The sequence below is a fragment of the Spermophilus citellus genome (assembly GCF_964194105.1).
Source record: "Spermophilus citellus genome assembly, chromosome: 8".
Taxonomy (NCBI): Eukaryota; Metazoa; Chordata; class Mammalia; order Rodentia; family Sciuridae; genus Spermophilus; species Spermophilus citellus.
The window spans coordinates 152,493,712-152,513,724 of NC_138189.1; the positions used below are offsets into that span (position 1 = coordinate 152,493,712).

General features: G+C 36.6%; 1 protein-coding gene across 7 annotated transcripts in view; it reads right to left on the reverse strand.

Annotated features, from left to right (window-relative positions):
* The window catches only part of AFG2A (AFG2 AAA ATPase homolog A), a 271,565-nt gene that overhangs the window by 215,707 nt on the left and 35,845 nt on the right, over nt 1–20,013 (reverse strand). For all 7 annotated transcript variants that reach the window (XM_081303101.1, XM_081303100.1, XM_081303099.1 and 4 more), the window contains exon 10: nt 19,762–19,916. In XM_081303101.1, coding sequence (XP_081159227.1) covers nt 19,762–19,916 — 155 coding nt within the window. The remainder of the gene's footprint in view (nt 1–19,761; nt 19,917–20,013) is intronic.

Sequence of the window (20,013 nt, forward strand, 5' to 3'; positions counted from 1 at the left end):
CTAAAAAAAAAAATTAAAAATGAAACAAAGGGCTGGAGATGTGGCTCAATAGGTAGCGCGCTTGCCTGGCATATGAGGGGCGCTGGGTTCAATCCTCAGCACCACATAAAAATAAAATAAAGATGTTGTGTCCACCGAAAACTTAAAAAAAAAAAAAAAATTAAGCAATTCTCTCTCTCTCTCACACACACACATCTCTTTTAAAAAAAAATGAAACAATTTCATGATTGCTTTCTCTATTTCTACAAGAAATGCCGTTGGGATTTTGATTGGCATTGCATTAAACCTATAGAGAACTTTTGGTAATATCGCCATTTTGATGATGTTAGTTCTGCCTATCCATGAACAGGGTATATTTTTCCATCTTCTAAGATCATCTTCTATTTCTCTCTTTAGGGATCTGTAGTTTTCATTGTGTAAGTCTTTCACCTCTTTTGTTAGGTTGATTCCCAAGTATTTTTTTTTTTTTTGAGGATACTGTGAATGGAGTGGTTGTCCTCATTTCCATTTCAGAGGATTTGTCGCTGATATACAGGAATGTCTTTGATTTATGCGTGTTGATTTTATATCCTGCCACTTTGCTGAATTCATTTATTAGCTCTAATAGTTTCTTTGTAGACCCTTTTGGGTCTGCTAGGTATAGAATCATGTCATCTGCAAATAGTGATAATTTAAGTTCTTCTTTTCCTATTTTTATGCCTTTAATTTCTTTCGTCTGTCTAATTGCTCTGGCCAGTGTTTCGAGAACTATGTTGAACAGAAGTGGTGAGAGAGGGCATCCCTGTCTTGTTCCAGATTTTAGAGGGAATGCCTTCAATTTTTCTCTATTCAGAATGATGCTAGCCTGAGGCTTAGCATAGATTGCTTTTACAATGTTGAGGTATGTTCCTGTTATCCCTAGTTTTTCTAGAGTTTTGAACATAAAGGGATGCTGTACTTTGTCGAATGCTTTTTCCGCATCTATCGAGATGATCATATGGTTCTTATTTTTAAGTCTATTGATGTGGTGAATAACATTTATTGATTTCCATATATTGAACCAGCCTTGCATCCCAGGGATGAATCCTACTTGATCATGGTGACCAATCCACAAAACTACAACTATCTTATATTTGATAAAGGGGCTAAAAGCATGCAATGGAGGAAGGATAGCATCTTCAAGAAATGGTGCTGGGAAAACTGGAAATCCATATGCAACAAAATGAAACTGAATCCGTTTCTCTCGCCATGCACAAAAGTTAACTCAAAATGGATCAAGGAGCTTGATATCAAATCAGAGACACGGCGTTTGATAGAAGAAAAAGTTGACTACGATCTACATACTGTGGGGTCGGGCTCCAAATTCCTCAATAGGACACCCATAGCACAAGAGTTAATAACTAGAATCAACAAATGGGACTTACTCAAACTAAAAAGTTTTTTTCTCAGCAAAAGAAACAATAAGAGAGGTAAATAGGGAGCCTACATCCTGGGAACAAATCTTTACTCCTCACACTTCAGATAGAGCCCTAATATCCAGAGTATACAAAGAACTCAAAAAATTAGACAATAAGATAACAAATAACCCAATCAACAAATGGGCCAAGGACCTGAACAGACACTTCTCAGAGGAGGACATACAATCAATTAACAAGTACATGAAAAAATGCTCACCATCGCTAGTAGTCAGAGAAATGCAAATCAAAACCACCCTAAGATACCATCTCACTCCAGTAAGATTGGCAGCCATTAGGAAGTCAAACAACAACAAGTGCTGGCGAGGATGTGGAGAAAAGGGTACACTTGTTCATTGTTGGTGGGACTGCAAATTGGTGCAGCCAATTTGGAAAGCAGTATGGAGATTTCTTGGAAAGCTAGGAATGGAACCACCATTTGACCCAGCTATTCCCCTTCTCAGTCTACTCCCTAAAGACCTAAAAAGAGCATGCTACAGGGACACTGCTACATCGATGTTCATAGCAGCACAATTCACAATAGCAAGACTGTGGAACCAACCTAGATGCCCTTCAATAGACGAATGGATAAAAAAAAGTGGCATTCATACACAATGGAGTGTTACTCTGCATTAAAAAGTGACAAAATCATAGAATTTGGAGGGAAATGGATGGCATTGGAGCAGATTATGCTAAGTGAAGCTAGCCAATCCCTAAAAAACAAATGCCAAATGTCTTCTTTGATATAAGGAGAGTAACTAAGAACAGAGTAGGGACGAAGAGCATGAGAAGAAGATTAACATTAAACAGGGATGAGAGGTGGGAGGGAAAGCGAGAGAGAAGGGAAATTGCATGGAAATGGAAGGAGACCCTCAAGGTTATACAAAATTACATACAAGAGGAAGTGAGGGGAAAGGGAAAAATAATACAAGGGGGAGAAATGAATTACAGTAGAGGGGGTAGAGAGAGAAGAGGGGAGGGGAGGGGAGGGGAGGGGGGATAGTAGAGGATAGGAAAGGCAGAATACATCAGACACTAGAATGGCAATATGTAAATCAATGGAAGTGTAACTGATGTGATTCTGCAATCTGTATACGGGGTAAAAATGGGAGTTCATAACCCACTTGAATCAAAGTGTGAAATATGATATATCAAGAACTATGTAATGTTTTGAACAACCAACAATAAAAATTTTTTAAATAGTAAAGAAAGAAACAAAAATAAAGATATTAAAAAAGAAAAAAAAAAGGAAACAAAAATAAAAACCTATCTATTTCTGCCAGATGAACAGCCTAGAAAAGATCTCATAAAACATGGAAACTTCATTTGAGGAGGAAAAAAAAAGGTGATGAAAATGTAAAGCTTTGCCTAAAAGTTTGTTCATATCTTATTAAAATTTTGCTTTGCCTAATTCACTAAATTCTTTGAATAACTTCACTATGATCATCAGAAAATGCTTTGAATAGGAAACTGCCTGGTAACCACTGCAGTTCTTATTATGACAAAGAACTGGGAAATGATGAATAGAAACAATAAAGAAAGAGAGGGATGCAGAGGATGCAGACTAACTGGCTCCTACAGCAGGTCTACGAACAAACTTTATTCCCAAACTTTTTTTTTTTTGGTACTGGGAATTGTGAAACTCAGGGGCATTGGACCACTAAGCCCTATCCCCAGCCCTATTTTTTATTTTATTTAGAGACAGAGTCTCACTGAGTTGCTTAGCGCCTCGCCATTGCTGAGCCTGGCTTTGAACTTGCAATCCTCCTGCCTTGGCCTCCCGAGCTGCTGGGATTATAGGCATGCGCCACTGCACTCAGCTCTCAAGCTTCTTAAAGTGAATCTGTAGTCAACTGTACAGAGTAGTGGATAACCAAATGCCCCCAAAGTGAAAGAAATGATTACAAAAGACCTCAAATTTCTCATAGTAAAAATTTTTTTAAATAATTTTGCTTCCATTATTTTTCTTAGGAAATTTGTGATATGGGTGAATAATAATAAAATGAACAGGCTCTGTGGTTGTGTGTGTGTGTGTGTGTGTGTGTGTGTGTTACCAGGACCATTCTAACAGAGTGTCTTGTATATTATATAAGTACACTGTTGGGTAAAGAAATAAATACATGGGATAATAATATTTTGAAAATTACAGAAGGGGACAAAGCAGCAAACAGCAGAGGCACAGGCTGGTAGCGAGTGGAATGGAAGCCAGGAAAGAGCCAGGTTGCAGCAGAGGACAGGGCCACAACCCGTGCAGGTTGTGCAGGAACCTCACTTGTGAAGGCTCAAACCCAGACCTGCCTAGCAGATCATTAGCTCAAACCGTTTCCTCTGGTCTCCTTTAATGGTTAGTTGACAATAAAAGGTTTTCTGTATAAGGAAAGAAAAACAACACTCCCCTGCCTCGATTAGCTAAAGGGATGTACCAAATTTTTGTATAGAGCAAATTCCCTCCATCCCAAAGCACATCAAATTCACATAAGCAAATAAAGCTGCTCAGATTCAGCGTCCTCAGATCAGAGGACCAGAAAGGCAGTGTCCACCTGAGGAGAAGCGACCAGTGCTGACCAGAGTACAGAATGTCCTGGTTCTGATGTTCTGATGTAAAGGCAAGAGGTGTGAGGAGAAAATTCTGACAAAGAGTAAGAGAGACATCAAAACAATCTTCAAGACAGAGGAAAATATCTTTTAAAAGAATAAAAGATTTCATCTTTTAATCAAAGCTTATCCCCAGATGGCGAATGTGCTACACATAAAGATATTGGGCTGGAAATATGCTACAAGAAATCTATGGAGAAAGACAACGCCCAGAGAAATTAGACCTATAAGCTAAGCACAGAATGAGATCGCTGAGATACAGCACACAAGTCTCCCCCTCTCAGATACTTCTGGTAAGTACGGGGCCAGTGTGTTGCAACTATATATTTATGCTCAACAAGTCTGTCACTCAAATGGGCAGAGATGCTGGCAGAGGTTTCAGTATCTAACAACCATTCATTCACACAATCATTTACTCAATCATTCATGCACAAAGATACATTCATTTTACTACAGATATTATGTCTTAGTGCTTGGCCAGACTCCAAGAATACAACAAAAACAATACTGACTTGGCCTCTACACCATGGAGCTTAGACTCTAGGTAAAAGAGACATTAAACAGATATTAGCAGATACTTAAGGACTAGGTAAAGTAATTGTACAGGATGATACAAGAATCTAAACAGGCTCTTGGGAACCCCAGAGGCTCAGACTGGCTTCCAGAAGACCTGGCATTTCAGCAGGAGGAGGAGGAGTCAGGCAGCCACAGGAGACCAATGAGGCTGCATCATCTGGAGCCCCCAGTGCTGACCTCCAGCTCATCTTGGGAAAGAGACACAAGAAAACAGTGACAGTCTTCCTGGTGTCGCTCCAGATTCTGATCTGGCAAGAAAAGAGCACATCTAGCTTGTCTGCCCTGTGTTCTGATCAATGTTCACCTCCTGGCTTCCTTTCCCTGCACCCTCTAGAGAAACATGAATCATGCACAGAAATCTTGAGACCCCTGAAAAGAAGGCTGCATGCTAGAAGAGCCTGTCACTGAAAAGGACTGCTGCCGGGAGCAGCACGAGCCTTTGCTCCAGGCACAGGCGCTCCTGCAAAGCCCGGCATTGCTACCTCATTTTTTATTGCAAATAAATCAACTGCTTCCCTCCTAGTTCAATGATTTTATATATCTGTGTAATGAAACAAGAGAAAAAAATATACTTTACAATAAAATTGAGCTGAGTTTCAATCGTTTTATAATAAATAAACTGAGTGAATACTGAGCAAATATTTAGCCTTCTAGAATTTTCTCTGATTATTTTTACTTAGAAGTGCATGTTTACTTTTTAATTTGCTTTTTTTTTTTTGTTACACATGACATTAAAATGTATGTTGGCAAATTATACATGCATAGAGTATAACTTATTCTATTTAGGATCCCACTCTTGTGGTTGTGCATGATGTAGAGTTGCCCTGGTCATATATTCAAATACAAGGCTAGGAAAGTTCTACTCTTTCCTAATCCCCTCCCGGCTCCCTTCACTTCTGTTTCCCTTTGTCTAATCCAATGGATTTCTATTATTCCCCTCCCCAACCTCCCTTGTTTTGGGTTAGTATCCACAAATCAGAGAAAACATTGCTTTGTTGGGATTGGCTTATTTCATTTAGCATGCTATTCTCCAGTTCCATCCATTTATGGGCAAATGCCATAACTTCATTGTTCTTCATGACTGAGTATTATTCCATTGTGTAAACATACCACATTTTCTTCATCCACTCATCCATTGAAGGACACCTAGGTTATTTCCATAGCTTGGCTATTTTGAGATGAGCTGATATGAACATTGCTGTGGCTGCATCACTGTAGAATTTTTAATTCCTCTGGGTATAGAACAAGGAGTGGAATAACTCAAATAGTGATTCCATTCCAAGTTTTCTAAGGAAGCTCCATAGTACTCTTCATATTGGTTCCACCAATTTGCAGTCCCACCAACAATGTATGAAAAAGTACCTTTCTCCCCACATCTGCATCGACATTTATTGTTACTTATATACTTTATAATTACCATTTTACACTGAGGTGGAATCTCGGTGTAGTTTTAATTTGTACTTCTCTAATTGCTAAAGATGTTGAACTTTTTTTTTTTTTTTTTTTTGGAGAGGGGTACCAGGGATTGTATTTTATTTAGAGACAGGGTCTTATTGAGTTGTTTAACGCCTCGCTTGTTGCTGAGGCTGGATTTGGACTCGCAATCCTTTTGTCACAGCCTCTTGAGCCACTGGGATTTCAGGAGTGTGCCACTGCGCGCAGCTTTGTATGATTTTTTAACCGTTTGTGTTTCTTCTTCTTAAAAGTGTTTATTCACTTCCTTTGCCCATTTACTGATTGGGTTATTTACTTTTCTGGTGTTAAGTGTTTTGAGTTCTTTGTATATCCTGGAAATTAATGCCTTATCTCAGGTGCAGGTGCTAAAGATTTTCCCCATTCTGTAGGCTCTCTGTTCATGTTGTTTCTTTGCTCTGAAGCTTTTCAATTTGATACCATCCCATTTACTGTTTCTTAAATTTTACTTCTGGCACTTTAGGACTCTTCTTGAGAAATTCAGTTTCCAAGATGACATGTTGGAGTCGGGCCTATTTTTCATCTAATAAATGCAAGGTCTCTGGTCCAATGCCTGAATCCTTGATCCACCACGTAAAAGCAGTTTTGTGCAGGGTGGATTACATATGGATTTCCAGTTTTCCCAGCACCATTTGTTGAAGAGTCTCTCTTTTCTCCAATGTAATTTATGGAGCCTTTGTCTAGAGTGAGATAACTGAATTTATGTGAGTCTGTATATCTTCTACTCTGCTCCATTGGACTTCATGTCTGTTTGGGTGCCAATACCATGCTGTTTTGTTATTACAGCTCTGTGGTATAGTTTAATGTCTGGTATTGTGATGCCTCCTCTATCACTGTGCAGTAAGGATTGCTTTGTCTATTCTGGGGCTCTTATTTTTCCAAATGGACTTCTTTTTTCTTTAAATATATTTTATATATATATAATTTCTTTAAATATATATATTATTAATATATATATTAGTTGTAGTTGGACACAATACCTTTATTTTATTTATTTTTATGTGGTGTTGAGGATCTAACCCAGCACCTCACACATGCTAGGTGAGCACTCTACAGCTGAGCCACAACCCCAGCCCCTCCAAATGAATTTCATGATTGCTTTTTCTATTTCTGTGAAGAACATCATTGGAATTTTAATAGAAATTGCATTAAATTTGTATAGCACTTTTGGTAGTGTGGCCTTTTTGATCATTTTAATTCTGATTATCCAGGAACTGGGAGATCTTTCCATATTCTGAGGTCTTCTTCAATTTCTTTAGTATTCTGTAGATTTCATTATAGAGGTCTTTCACTGCTTTTGTTAGTCTCATTCCCAAACTAGTTTTTTTTAAGGTTATTGCAAAGATAGTTTTCCTGATTTCTTTTTCAGCAGATGTGTCCTTGGTATATAGAAATGCAATTAATTTACTAGTATATAATTTTATAAGCTGCTACTCTGAAGAATTCATTTATGAGTTCTAGAAGCTTTCTAGCAGGTTTTTGCATATTCTAAATAAAGAATCATGTTGTCAACAAACAGGGATAGTTTGAGCTCTCCTTTTCCTATTTGTATGCCTTGAATTTCTGTCTTTTGTCTAATTGCTCTGGATAGGGTTTCCAGGACTACGCTGAACAAGAATGCTGAAAGAGGGCATCCCTGTCTTCTTCCAGTTTTTAGAGAGAATGCTTTCAATTTTTCTCCATTTATAATAATGTTGGCCTTGGATTTAGCACATATAGCTTTTACACTGTTGACGTATGTTCTTATTATCCCTAGTTTTTCTAGTGTTTTAAGCACAAATGGATGCTAAATTTTGTCAAACTTTTCTGCATCTATTGAGATAATCATGTGATTCTTGTCTTTAAGCGTACTGACATAAATTACATTTATTGATTTCCATATGTTGAAACAATCTTGCATCCATGGAATTAATCATGGATCATGGTACACTATCTTTTTAATGTTTTTGTATGTGACTTGCCAGTATTTTATTGAAAATTTTTACATTAATGTTCACCGGGGCATTGTTCTGAAGTTTTCTTTCCTTGATGTGTCTTTGTCTGGTTTTGGTATCAGGGTGATACTAGCTTCATAGACTAAATGTAGAAAAATCCCTCCCTTTTCTATTTCATGGAATAATTTGAGGAGTATTGGTGTTAAGTTCTTCTTTGAAGGTCTTATAGAATTCAACTGAGAATCTGTCTGGTCCTGGACTTTTCTTTGTTGTTAGGTTGCCAATAGCATCTTCAATTTCCCTGCTTAAAACTAATCTATTTAAATTTTCAATGTCCTTTTGATTCAATTTGGGTATGTCATGTGTCTCTAGAAATCTGTCAAAGTCTTCAAGATTTTCTATCTGACTGGAGTATACATTTTCAAAGTAGCTTCTGATTATTGGTTGTATTTCAGTGGTGTCCTTGGTGATATTTCCTTTTTCATCATGAATTTTAATAATTTGGGTTTTCTCTCTGTTAGCTAAGGTTCTATCTTTTTTTTTTTTTCAAAGAACCAACTTTTTGTTTCATTGATTTTTTTTTTTAATTTCTTTGGTTTCAATCTCATTAATTTCAGCTCTGATTTTTATTATTTCCTGTCTTCTACTGCTTTTGGTGCTGGTTTGTTCTTCTTTTCCTAGGGACTTTGCAATATAAAATTAGATTATTTATCTGTTGATTTTGTTGTTGTTGTTTTAATGAATGAGCTCAAATGCAATAAACTTTCCTCTTAGAACTGTCTTTATAGTGTCTGAGATTTTCATATGCTGTTTTGCTACTCTCATTTACCTCTAAAATTTTTTATTTCATCCCTGATTTCTTCACCTATCCATTGGTCATTGAATAGCATATTATTTAGTTTCCACGTGTTAGCTTCTTTTTTTTGTATTTCATTGTTAATTTCTAAGTTCATTCCGTTGTGATGTGACAGAATGCAAGGCATTATCTTTTTGTATTTGCTAAGAGTTGCTTTGTGGATAAACATGTGGTCTATTTTAGTGACTGTTCCATGTGCTGCTAAAAAGAAAGTGTGTTCATTCATTGATGGGTGAAATATTCTCCATATGTCTATTAAATATATTAAATTATTAATTGTATTCTTCAATTTTTGATTTGATAATCTAGCTACTGGTGAGAGAGATGTATTGAAGTCACCCAGTATGATTGTGTTGTGATCTATTTGATTCTTGAGATGTGAAGGGTTTGTTTTATGTATGTAGATGCTCCATCGTTTGGGGCATAAATATTTAAGATTTTCATGTCTTGTTGATATATAATTCCGTTAAGCAGTATAAAATGGCCTTCTTTGTCTTCTGAGTAATTCTGACTTGAAGTCCCCATTATGAGATATGAGGATAGAAATCCCTGCTTGTTTGCAAGATTAATGTGAATAGGAGGTTTTTCCCCATTTTTTTACCTTCAGTCTGTGCATGTCTTTAAGGCTGGAGATTTTTAAATATTAGATATTAAAATACCAAAATTAACAGATACCTTTATCAGGCTATGGTTAAGAATGGCACTTTACTTCTGTGGTTTTCTTCCCTAAAATCCATGATCCCAGTTTAATCCTAAGAAAAATATCAACCAAACTCAAATTGAAAGGCATTCTACAGAAGCCATGACTAGTGAGTGTATCTTCAAATTGACAAGCCAGCAAAAATAAGAAAAGGAATTGAAACTTTCACAGTCCAGAACAACCTAAGGAGACAGGATGACTAAATGTAACATGCAAGTCCAGAAGGGACCCTGGTACAGACAAAAGACTTTAGAGAAACACTAAAGAAATCTAATAAAGCACTGAGTTTAATAATAAGTACAGACAATGTTCAAGAAAGATTTAATTAAAAGCCTGCACGTGGCAAAAGCCTGCTTTGAGAACCAGCCCTAAGAAGTCTTCTGGGGCTGGGGATGTGGCTCAAGCGGTAGCGCACTCGCCTGGCATGTGTGCCGCCCTGGTTCAATCCTCAGCACCACATACAAACAAAGATGTTGTGTCCGCCGAAAACTAAAAAATAAATATTAAAAAAAAAATTTCTCTCTCTCTCTCTCAAAAACAAAAAAAAAAAAAGAAGTCTTCTGGGAGATAACTCTGGGAATTTGGACTGTGATGCTCAACAGATTTTCTAAGGCCTTCTGCCAAACTCCACTAGTTTGTCCAGTTAAGTTTATACTGACATGCGATTCATAGTGACCATTTGGTTTTACCCTGGGAGGTCTGGAATCTTGAGTAGCTGAGGTCAATCAGGCTAGCACTGCAGGATACCTACAGGATTGGCCCCCTTTAAAATTCTGGGTATTAAGGCTCCCATGAACTTTCATGGTTGACAACACTGCACACAAGTCATCACACAACACTGCTAGGAAAATTAAGTATGTTCCCAGGTCACTGCACCAGGAGAGCACACCTACAAGTTTGTGCTTGGTTCCTCCTGGACTTCACCCCAAGCACCTTTTCCCTTTGTTCATGCTGATCTGTATCTTTCATTACATGAGTGTCAAAGGTGCTAAGTCCAGCGAATCCTTCTAATACATCACTACACTGAGAAAGACAGATAGGTGGGCAGACAAGTAGGTAGGTAGGTAGGTGGGCAGACAGGTAGGTAGGTAGGGAGGGAGGTGGGCAGACAGTAAGTAGGTAGGAAGTTAAAATTACTCCTAGATATATACCCAAAAGAACTGAAAACAGATGTTCAAACAAAAATTTGTATGTAGCGGGGCATGATGGTGCATGCCTGTATTTCCAGCAACTTGGGAGATAGGAGGAACACAAGTTCAAGGTCAGCCTCAGCAACCTTGAAAGATAGGAGCTCAAAAAAAAAAAAAAAAAAGGGTGGGGCGGAGGCAGAAGCAGACAGGACAGTGTGTCCTGAGGATGTAGCTCAGTGCTAAAGCATCCCTGGGTTCAAGCTAGCTCCAGCTTTTTATTATTTAATATTGTAAATAAATATTCATAATAACATTATTCATGAGTGCCAAAAAAGTATACCAACAACCCAACTGTCTACCAATCAATGAATGGATATTGTAAATGTGATATATCCATATAAATAAATGTTATTTGGCAATTAATAGAATGAAGTACTAACAAATAACACAATGTGGATGAACTGTGAAAACCTTATGCTAAGGAAAACATGACAGTCCAAAAAAGTCACATACTTTATTGTTCCATTTATATGAAATGTCCAGAATAGGCAAATATTATAAAGCAGATAAGTGGCTGACTAAGAACAGGGGGAGAGGCCAGTTGGAAGGTGATGGGTGAAGGGTAATGGATGTCTTTTTAGGAAGAGGAATGTTCTAAAGCTGATGTTAGTGACTGTTACTCAAATTTGTAAATATACTAAAGATGGATGAATTGGACCCTTTCAATGGATAAACTCCTTGGTACATTAATTATATCTCATTAAAGGTATTATGGGGAAAAAAGCACCAACCTGACTGGATTACGTGATATCTACACAGCTGGGAAAACATTATTTCTCAATGAGAATGATATGAGGGGAAGACCACCCTCAATGTGGTGGGGGCACCATCCAATCCACTGGGATCCCAGGTAGAACAAAAGGCAGAGAAAAGGCAAACTGTTCTCTCCTGGAACTGAACCCCTTCTTCTCCGACCCTTGAGCATGGTGACTCCAGGTTCTCCCACCTTCACACTCTGGGACTGGTACCGGTGACACGCCAGATTCTCAGGCTTTTAGCCTCAGATAGAATTATACCATCATATTCTCTGACCAGGGGTCTCTTAGACTTGGATTGAGCCCTATGAGGTGTTTCCCAGAGTCACCAGCTTCAGCCTCCATAATAAATCCCCTCACAGATACCTGAAATAAAGGTGTGTGTGTGTGTGTGTGTGTGTGTGTGTGTGTGTGTGTATAAATAAACAAAATCCCCCAATAGTTCTGACTCTGAAAAGCAAAAGAACTCTATCTGAAAAATTAACAACATGTTTCATGAAATTTCATTCAAACACCCAATAAACATTCACTTAGTTATTACTATCTGCCAAGCACCAAGAGTACAAAGAGGAACAACAACAAAAACTTAGGTCAAAATGACACATTCTGCCAGGTGCAGTGGCTCATGCCTATAATCACAGGGGCTGGAGAGGCTGAGGCATGAGGATCATAAGTTCAAAGCCAGCCTCAGCAAAAGAGCAAGGTGCTAAGCAACTCAGTGAGACCCTGTCTCTAAATAAAATACAAAAAGGGCTGGGGATGTGGTTTAGTGGTTGAGTGCCCCTGAGTTCAATCCCCCATACCAAAAAAAAAAAAAAACCAGAACACATTTTGTGTACTTTTGTGTGCAAATGCACTGTACATATTACAGCATCTTTAGTAACTTAAAGATGTTAGAAAATAATTTTTCAGCATATGCATAAATATGAGGTGGTTCAACAAAGCTAGACATAATGTGAGATTCACTGTATCAGTAATTCTTTGGAAAGTAGTGAGACCAATGGATTCAAGGTCAAGATCAGCTGAATGCACAATTATTCCATGTCTGCATTAAGTGAAATGTGAATGAAATGTAAAACCACAAAAGAATCACATTAGCCCTACCCATTGATATCAGTCTTTATGCAAAGTATCTCCTTTACCCTAAGTGTGTACTGTTAGCAGTCTCCAAATGTTTAGAAAAGCAACCAAAGGGTCATACAAGTGCAGTAACTGCTTTTATTGAAACTTCAACATTATTTACAAACATAAAACAAGACCACCAATATAAAATGTAAATTAAATTGCATTTAGAACCTGAGAGGAGGATTGATTTCACTAAAGTTAATAAGGACTGAAGTTGATAACAGAAATTGTGAATCCTTTCACTAACTTTTGCTCTCTCATTTCTCCTAAAGGAGGCCTAAGTAAGGTTAAAAAAATAATAAGTAGAATGAAAGAGTTAAGCTCTAAAATATTTAATAAGGTTAAAACTACAGTCCTGATTTTGGCACTGAATATTTCCTGATTAAAAGTAATCTACTTTTCCAAATGTGCTTTCCTGATGAATTGTTATTACAGAAAACTATAAATATGCACGAAAACTTGGCAAGGAAGACTAGGATCTTGGGAGTGATAGAAGACACTTTTCTGTCTAGCCAATAAGAAATAGAATCAAAAGAAACCAAAATTTGCCAAGAACCAATATGGAATTAACAGAATTTCCACAGGTTGTGGTATTTATTCCAAAAATAGCAAGATTTTATTTAATAATGCATGAGAGAAGTCCTCAATCCCTTGAGTTTGTGAAAAATTTAAAAATATAAAATGTGTACTATATTTAAAGAATAGAAACTCAAATAGATTCCTTCTAAATATCCTAAGGGTATATGAAGAATGAAATATAATTATGGTCAATTAAACCACTTCATTCAAATCTCTGCACCAGAAACATACCACTAATGAGCTCATCCTATGAGATTCAACTGACAGTCACATTCTGATGTTGTAGGCTCATCTGAAAAGATGCCAGGTAATAATACAGCAGTAAATTTTGAATACATAATTAGTGAAAGACAGCCTTTTGATTATTCATATAAATAAGAAGTTTACCATTTGTAAAAATGAAAGTGAATGAGGAATGTTTATGTGAGTGATGATATTTGGTTTGATATCTAAAGATATCCCAGCTGGGGCTGGGGATTCCAGTTAGTCTAAGGCTCTGGCCACGGTTCACTTTACAAAATTCAGTTAACCTTTTTGATGGTTTTTAAATTACTGTGAACCCAATATCTAAATTCTGAAAACAGATCAAAAGGCAAGGGTAAAAGTATAAAGATATATAAATTGTCCCCCCCAAAATAAAGGACAATTTAAAACTCCTCTACATAAAATAGAAAAAGCCTGGGCTGGGACACTTAGATGCAAAACGGAATTAAATTTGATGGTCACCAATTTGTATTTATTTCGTTAAGAATGCTATTTATCACAGCTAATTGTTAATGGTGCACATGAAGTGACTCACTGCCAAGATAATATGTAAATACAGGACTAGGGTTGTAGCTCAGTGGTACAGCACTTGCCTCACAAGTGTGGGGCACTGGATTCAGGTTCGATACTCAGCACCACATAAAACAAACAAATAAATAAATAAAGATATTGAGTTAATCTACAACTAAAAGATTTTTTTAAAAAGATAATATGTAAATACAAATATTAAAAGCACCATATTTCTTTCATTGAACATCCCTATGTTCATCCTTCCAGAGTAGGGCAGGCTTAGGGCAGGCTTTTACAGACATCTTCACACTGCAAATGTTAAATTCATTGAACTAGTTTTTAAACTTGCTAAAGATATCAGCTGTTTTTTAAAATATGAAAAAATTTACATGAATGTTAAATGAATGTTAGAAAAGAATGTTACATGAAAATAATAATACACTTTATTGTACTGTGGTACAGCAGAAGGATGCTGTGTTCATTTTTACATATATCTGAAATTCATCATTTAATGTGAGGGCTTTTCTCAAGAAAATTAAAATTATTCATTCAACAAATCTGGGTATTACTACATGCTAGTCATATGATAAGTATCAAGGATAAAATAAAAGCTAAGAACTTATGCTGTTACAGAACATAAAATCCCAAGTAATAGTCCAGCTACACCTTTTATCTAAAAATTTACCATTTTTATATAGAGAGAAGACACGTAATTGATAATTATTTTTTCATTTTCTTTTTAAAATCTGTATTTATCTAAACTAATCAGTATAACTTCTCATAATAAAGATCTTTCCAGTCAAGAAAATAAACTAAAGAAAAAGTCTAATGTGAAAATAAAATGAGGTTTGCTTTAAGCTTTTTGTATTTTTAAATTTTTGTCACATCAACTATAAATTAGAACAACTTTTCTATAAAAAGAAAACAAGAACTTAATGACATTTGTCACAATCTTTATAAATCACATATTTTAGTCTGATAATTCCACTTCTAGCAATGATAAATGCAATATCTGTACACAAATATTTTCATGACAATAGTGTAGAAAAACAGAAAAAAGCTAAGCCAGGTGTGATGGTGCATGCTTGCAATCCCAGGAACTGGGGTGGCTTAGGCAGCAGGATCACCAGTTCAAGGTCAGCCTGGACAACTTAGGAAGGCCCTAAGCAACTTAGTAAGACTCTGTCTCAAAGTAAAAAGTAAAAAGTGCTACAGATGTGGCTTAGTGGTTAAATATCACTGGGTTCAATCCTTAGAACCAAAAGAAAACCCAAACAAGAAAGAGAGAGAGAGAGATAGAGAGGGAGGGAGGGAGGGAGGGAGGGAGGGAGGGAGGAAGGAAGGAAGGAAGGAAGGAAGGAAGGAAGGAAGGAAGGAAGGAAGGAAAGTTAAATATTCTATTTTAGAAGAAGGATAAAATAATCCTCTCCATATAAAAATGTAAGGGCTGGGGCTATGGCTCAGTGGTAGAGCACTCACCTAGCATGCATGAGGCACTAGGTTCAAGTCTCAGCATCACATAAAAATAAAATAAAGGTATTGTGTAAAAGACAAAAAACTGAGCTATATCCATATAAAAATGTATCCATATAACAGCCATTATACAATTTTTTAAAATAAGTTGGCCAATAAATTTTAAAGTTAAATGTTTAACTTTAAGAGAAAAAAATATATATATAAAACTTTTTATGTCCTAAGATCAACTATATTAAAATATATATAGGAGCAGGAAAAAAATCTTAGAAGTATACAAAATGTTAACAGTTATTATCTCTAGGTAAGGAAACAGGAATTTCACAATTCCAGCATATTCACAGATTCTAAGGGTTCCTACAGTATTAAAAAACTGCATTTGATTTTAATGTCATGGTAGTGACCAATTCAGAAACTCCAAAACCTGGAAACATTATATTTTAAGTAAGTGGTAACACTTATAGTCTCCTAAAATTAACACTGCATTACATTATATTATAATTGGCAACATCTCTGTCTTAGGACTTTTCTTGCAAATTTAAGTGTAACCAGGCATGTGTGATTTAGAAGTTTTCATTTTACACACTAACATCTTTTCTCAAAATGTGCTGCATATCGCTTTACTACAGTATTTGTTCAATGTTCACAACTAGCCAGCCTCTTGCAACAGATTTTCTATAGCAAATATTAAACCTTCTGTAAAATAATTCAGAGCTATGTTTGTAGATATAATAGCCAGAAATCAGAAAAATAAAATGTAGAAATCTAATTATACAAATGTTGAAATCTCAGGAAAGCTTTTACAATCTGAAGGAAGCATAAAAACTGTGTGAAAGAAAGTACTTTTACCACTGCTGATCATTCCAAAGCTCATGAGTTGTTACAACACAGCCTTAGGCCAAATAATAAAGTGCCAAATGGAAAATGGCACAAGTCCATGGATTGTAAATACCGTATCAAAAGAAAATAAAAGAAGTCTTCCATTATAGCAATTAAAAATGTAGTTGTAGCACCAGGTCCTATGATGTAGCACAAGACAAGCACTCTATCAACTGAGCTATATCCCCAGCTCCCTACGATGCCTTTGAAAATTACTTTAGCAATTCCAAGAGTAGACACTGTTTAACAAACACATTCTCCATTGCAGTAACTTTAAAACCTTACTGTATATTCCAAGAGTCCCTAAACATTTAAAACCATAGTGGGGTTGAATGGAGGAAGTGATTCGTAACTATCACCTGAAATTTTCATGTGGTACTTGATGACAAGGAATCTCTCTGATCCATTACATTGTACAAAACAGTCAATAAAATGCAGATAAACATTGCAAGTAAAAATATTTATATTAATGTGCCCAAACACACATTTATTTAGACCATAAATTCCTGAGCAATGAAAAATTTATATTAAACAAGCATCAATCATTCATTATTCCATAATTGCATTTGTCAAATAATTTACACTAAATGAGTATGTTCTGCTACAGTGCTTATTTATGTATTTGTTTGTTTGTTTTTATGGTGTAGGGATAGAATCCCATAGCCTTGTGCATGCGGGACAAGCACTCTATCAACCGAGCTATATCCCCAGCTCCCTACGAGGCCTTTGAAAACCCCCAAATTAAGTTTGAATTCAAAACCTCATTAAGTAATTCATCTGTAAAAATAAAAAGAGGTGTCTGCTCAGGAATATCACAAGTTCAAGGCAAGCCTCCACAACCTGGAGAGACCCTGTCTAAAAATAAAATAAAACAGGCTGGGAATGTATCTTACTAGTAAAGTGCCCTCCCTGAGTTTAATTCCCACTACTGCAGAAAACAAAAACAAAATAACAAAACAGACAAAAGTGTTGGCAAGGATACAGAGAAAAGGGAAGTCCTGTACACTGTTGGTGGGAATGTAAATTGGTATAGCCACTATGGAAAACAGTAGAGGTTCTTCAGAAATGAAGCCGATCTACTATTCAATCTAGCAAACTCACTTCTGAGTATATATTCAAGGAAAATAAAGATACTTCTCAAAGAAGTATCTATGCTCCAATGTTCACTGCAGCATTATTCACAATAGCCAAGATTTGGAATCAATTTAAGTGTCTATGAATGGGTGAATGCACAATGAAAATGTGGCATATATACACAATGGAATATTGTTTGGCCTTAAACAAAAAGGAAATCCTCTCATTTACAATACCATGAATATGAGAGATATTATTCCAAGTGAAATAAGCATGGCACAGAAAGACAAATACTGTACAATCTCACTCATATGTGGAAAACTCACAGTAGCAGAGTACAATGGTAGCTGCCAGGACTAGGAGGATGGGGAAAAGAAGGACATTTTGGCCAAAGGACACAAAGTTATGGTGGTACACACCTATAACCCCACTGGCTTGGGAGGTGGAGGCAGGAGGATCGCCAAGTTCAAAGCCAACCTCAGCAACAGTGAGACGCTAAGCAACTCAGTGAGACCCTGTCTCTAAATAAAATATAAAATAGAGCTGGGGTGTGTGGTTGAGTGCCCCTGATTTCAATCCCAAGTACCCACCCCTTAAAAAAAAAAAAAAGTTATGGATGATAACTTCTAAAGATCTAATGTAATGCATGAGAAAGATTGCATGGCACATGTGAAATTAGTTAATAATTCATACCTTAAATGTTCTCATTAAACACAAAAACAGTAACTACGTGGGGTGATGGAAATGTCAATCACTAGACTGTGATCAACACTTCACAATGCATACACACACCGTTCACACTGCTCACCATAAATACACATAATATATAGGACAGGGAAAGAAAAGTCACAAACCTTCACTCATCCATCAAAGCTCTCCTAACAGCTTTCAGAAAGCAATCTAAAATTCCCCAAGTTACACTAAGAGCTTGAGATGCTACTCTTGTGTGAGACAACCATAGTGGCCTACCTTCAGTACCATCAGGGCACATTGCCAGTGCTGGGTTTCAATGTTCTTTTTGCAGAAATATTAAGGTACTCGAAGCAACCTAAAGGACCCTTTTTTCCCCTGAATATCAGGCCCACATGAGTAATGAGAGATATATAACAAAATGACCTACATGTAAAAAGTGACTTCTTTGTGGAACTGTATGTTTAAAAAAAAGAAAGAAAGGAAGGAAGGAAAAAAACAAAACAAACAGAATATTAGGCATCCTAAGTGTAAAATCTCCTAGTTGATCTCTTCCTATAAAACTAAACTTACTGCAAAAATCTGTATATATCCCAGCAATCTCACTCTTGGTCATTTATTCCAGTGAAATGAAAACTCTTGTGTATATAATAACTGTTCATAAAAGCTTCACTGATAGTAGCCAAACACTGGAAACACCCAGATGTCTATCAACAAGTGGTGTACACAGCTATCATGAAATGCTACCGCTATAGTTTGGCTCTTCATTGTCCCCAAAAGTCCCATGTTTTAAAGGTTCAGTCCTCTGCTTGGCACTCTTGGGAAAGGGAGGTTTTAGGTCAATGGTGGAGAGCCCTTGAAGAAAAATGTGGAACCCTGGCTCCTTCCTTTTTCTTGTTTCCATTTCCCAACAGGTCTGAAATAAGCAGTCTCCTCTGCCACAGGCTCCTGCCTTACCATAGGCCCATAGACAATGGACTTAAAGCTCCAAAACTGGACAAAAATAAATCTTTTTTAAAAGTTGATTGATTACCTTACTATTAGGTTATAGGAACCCAGAACTAGCTGACACAACTACTCAGGATTAGAAAGGAACAAACTTTGATAGAATTTGTTTGAATCTTTAGGGAATTAGCTTAGAGAAAAAAGCTAACTCCACCAAAGTGCACATTGTATGATTCCATTTATATCTTTCTGAAAAAACAATATTTTAGAAATGGGAACAGGAAATGAGGTAGGTGTGCCTATGAAAGGACAACACGAGGGGTCTTTATGATAGAAATGTTCAGTATCTTGACTGTGGTGATGAATACACAAAGCTTTATGTGACAGAACTGTACAGAACTAAACAGAAACACAAAAATGGGTAAAAGTGAAAGTGGGGAACTCTGAATGGGCCTGGATTATAACATGAACATTCTGTTTGTGATACTTGCCATAGTTTCGCAAGGTGTTGCCACTGAAAGAAAATAGGTAAAGGAAACAGGATCTATCTTCCTTCTTACAACTGCATTAAACCTATAGTTTTCTCAATAATATGTTGAATTACAAATTTACTTTCTTAAAAGTTTCAGCTAAAAATTCAGTCTCTCTGGAGTCTCTGTTTCTTTCAGAATTTAATTTAGCACAGTTAGAAGGCAGAATAAATTACTTACATTTGGGACATCAATCGCTACTTCCCTCATGGCACTGGGCCTGATGTCATTCATTCCCTGTAAGAAATCATTCAGAGTAATCTTCACTAACCCAGCCACCTTACTATCGGGGAGAACAGGCTGCTTCCTCAGGACTCTTCGCAAGGCACAGAGACCTACAAAAAGGAAAGTAATACAAAATTTACCTTTTACCCCATAAGTACAGCTTGAATAAAAATAATAATAGCCAGGTATGGTGGTGCACACCTGTAA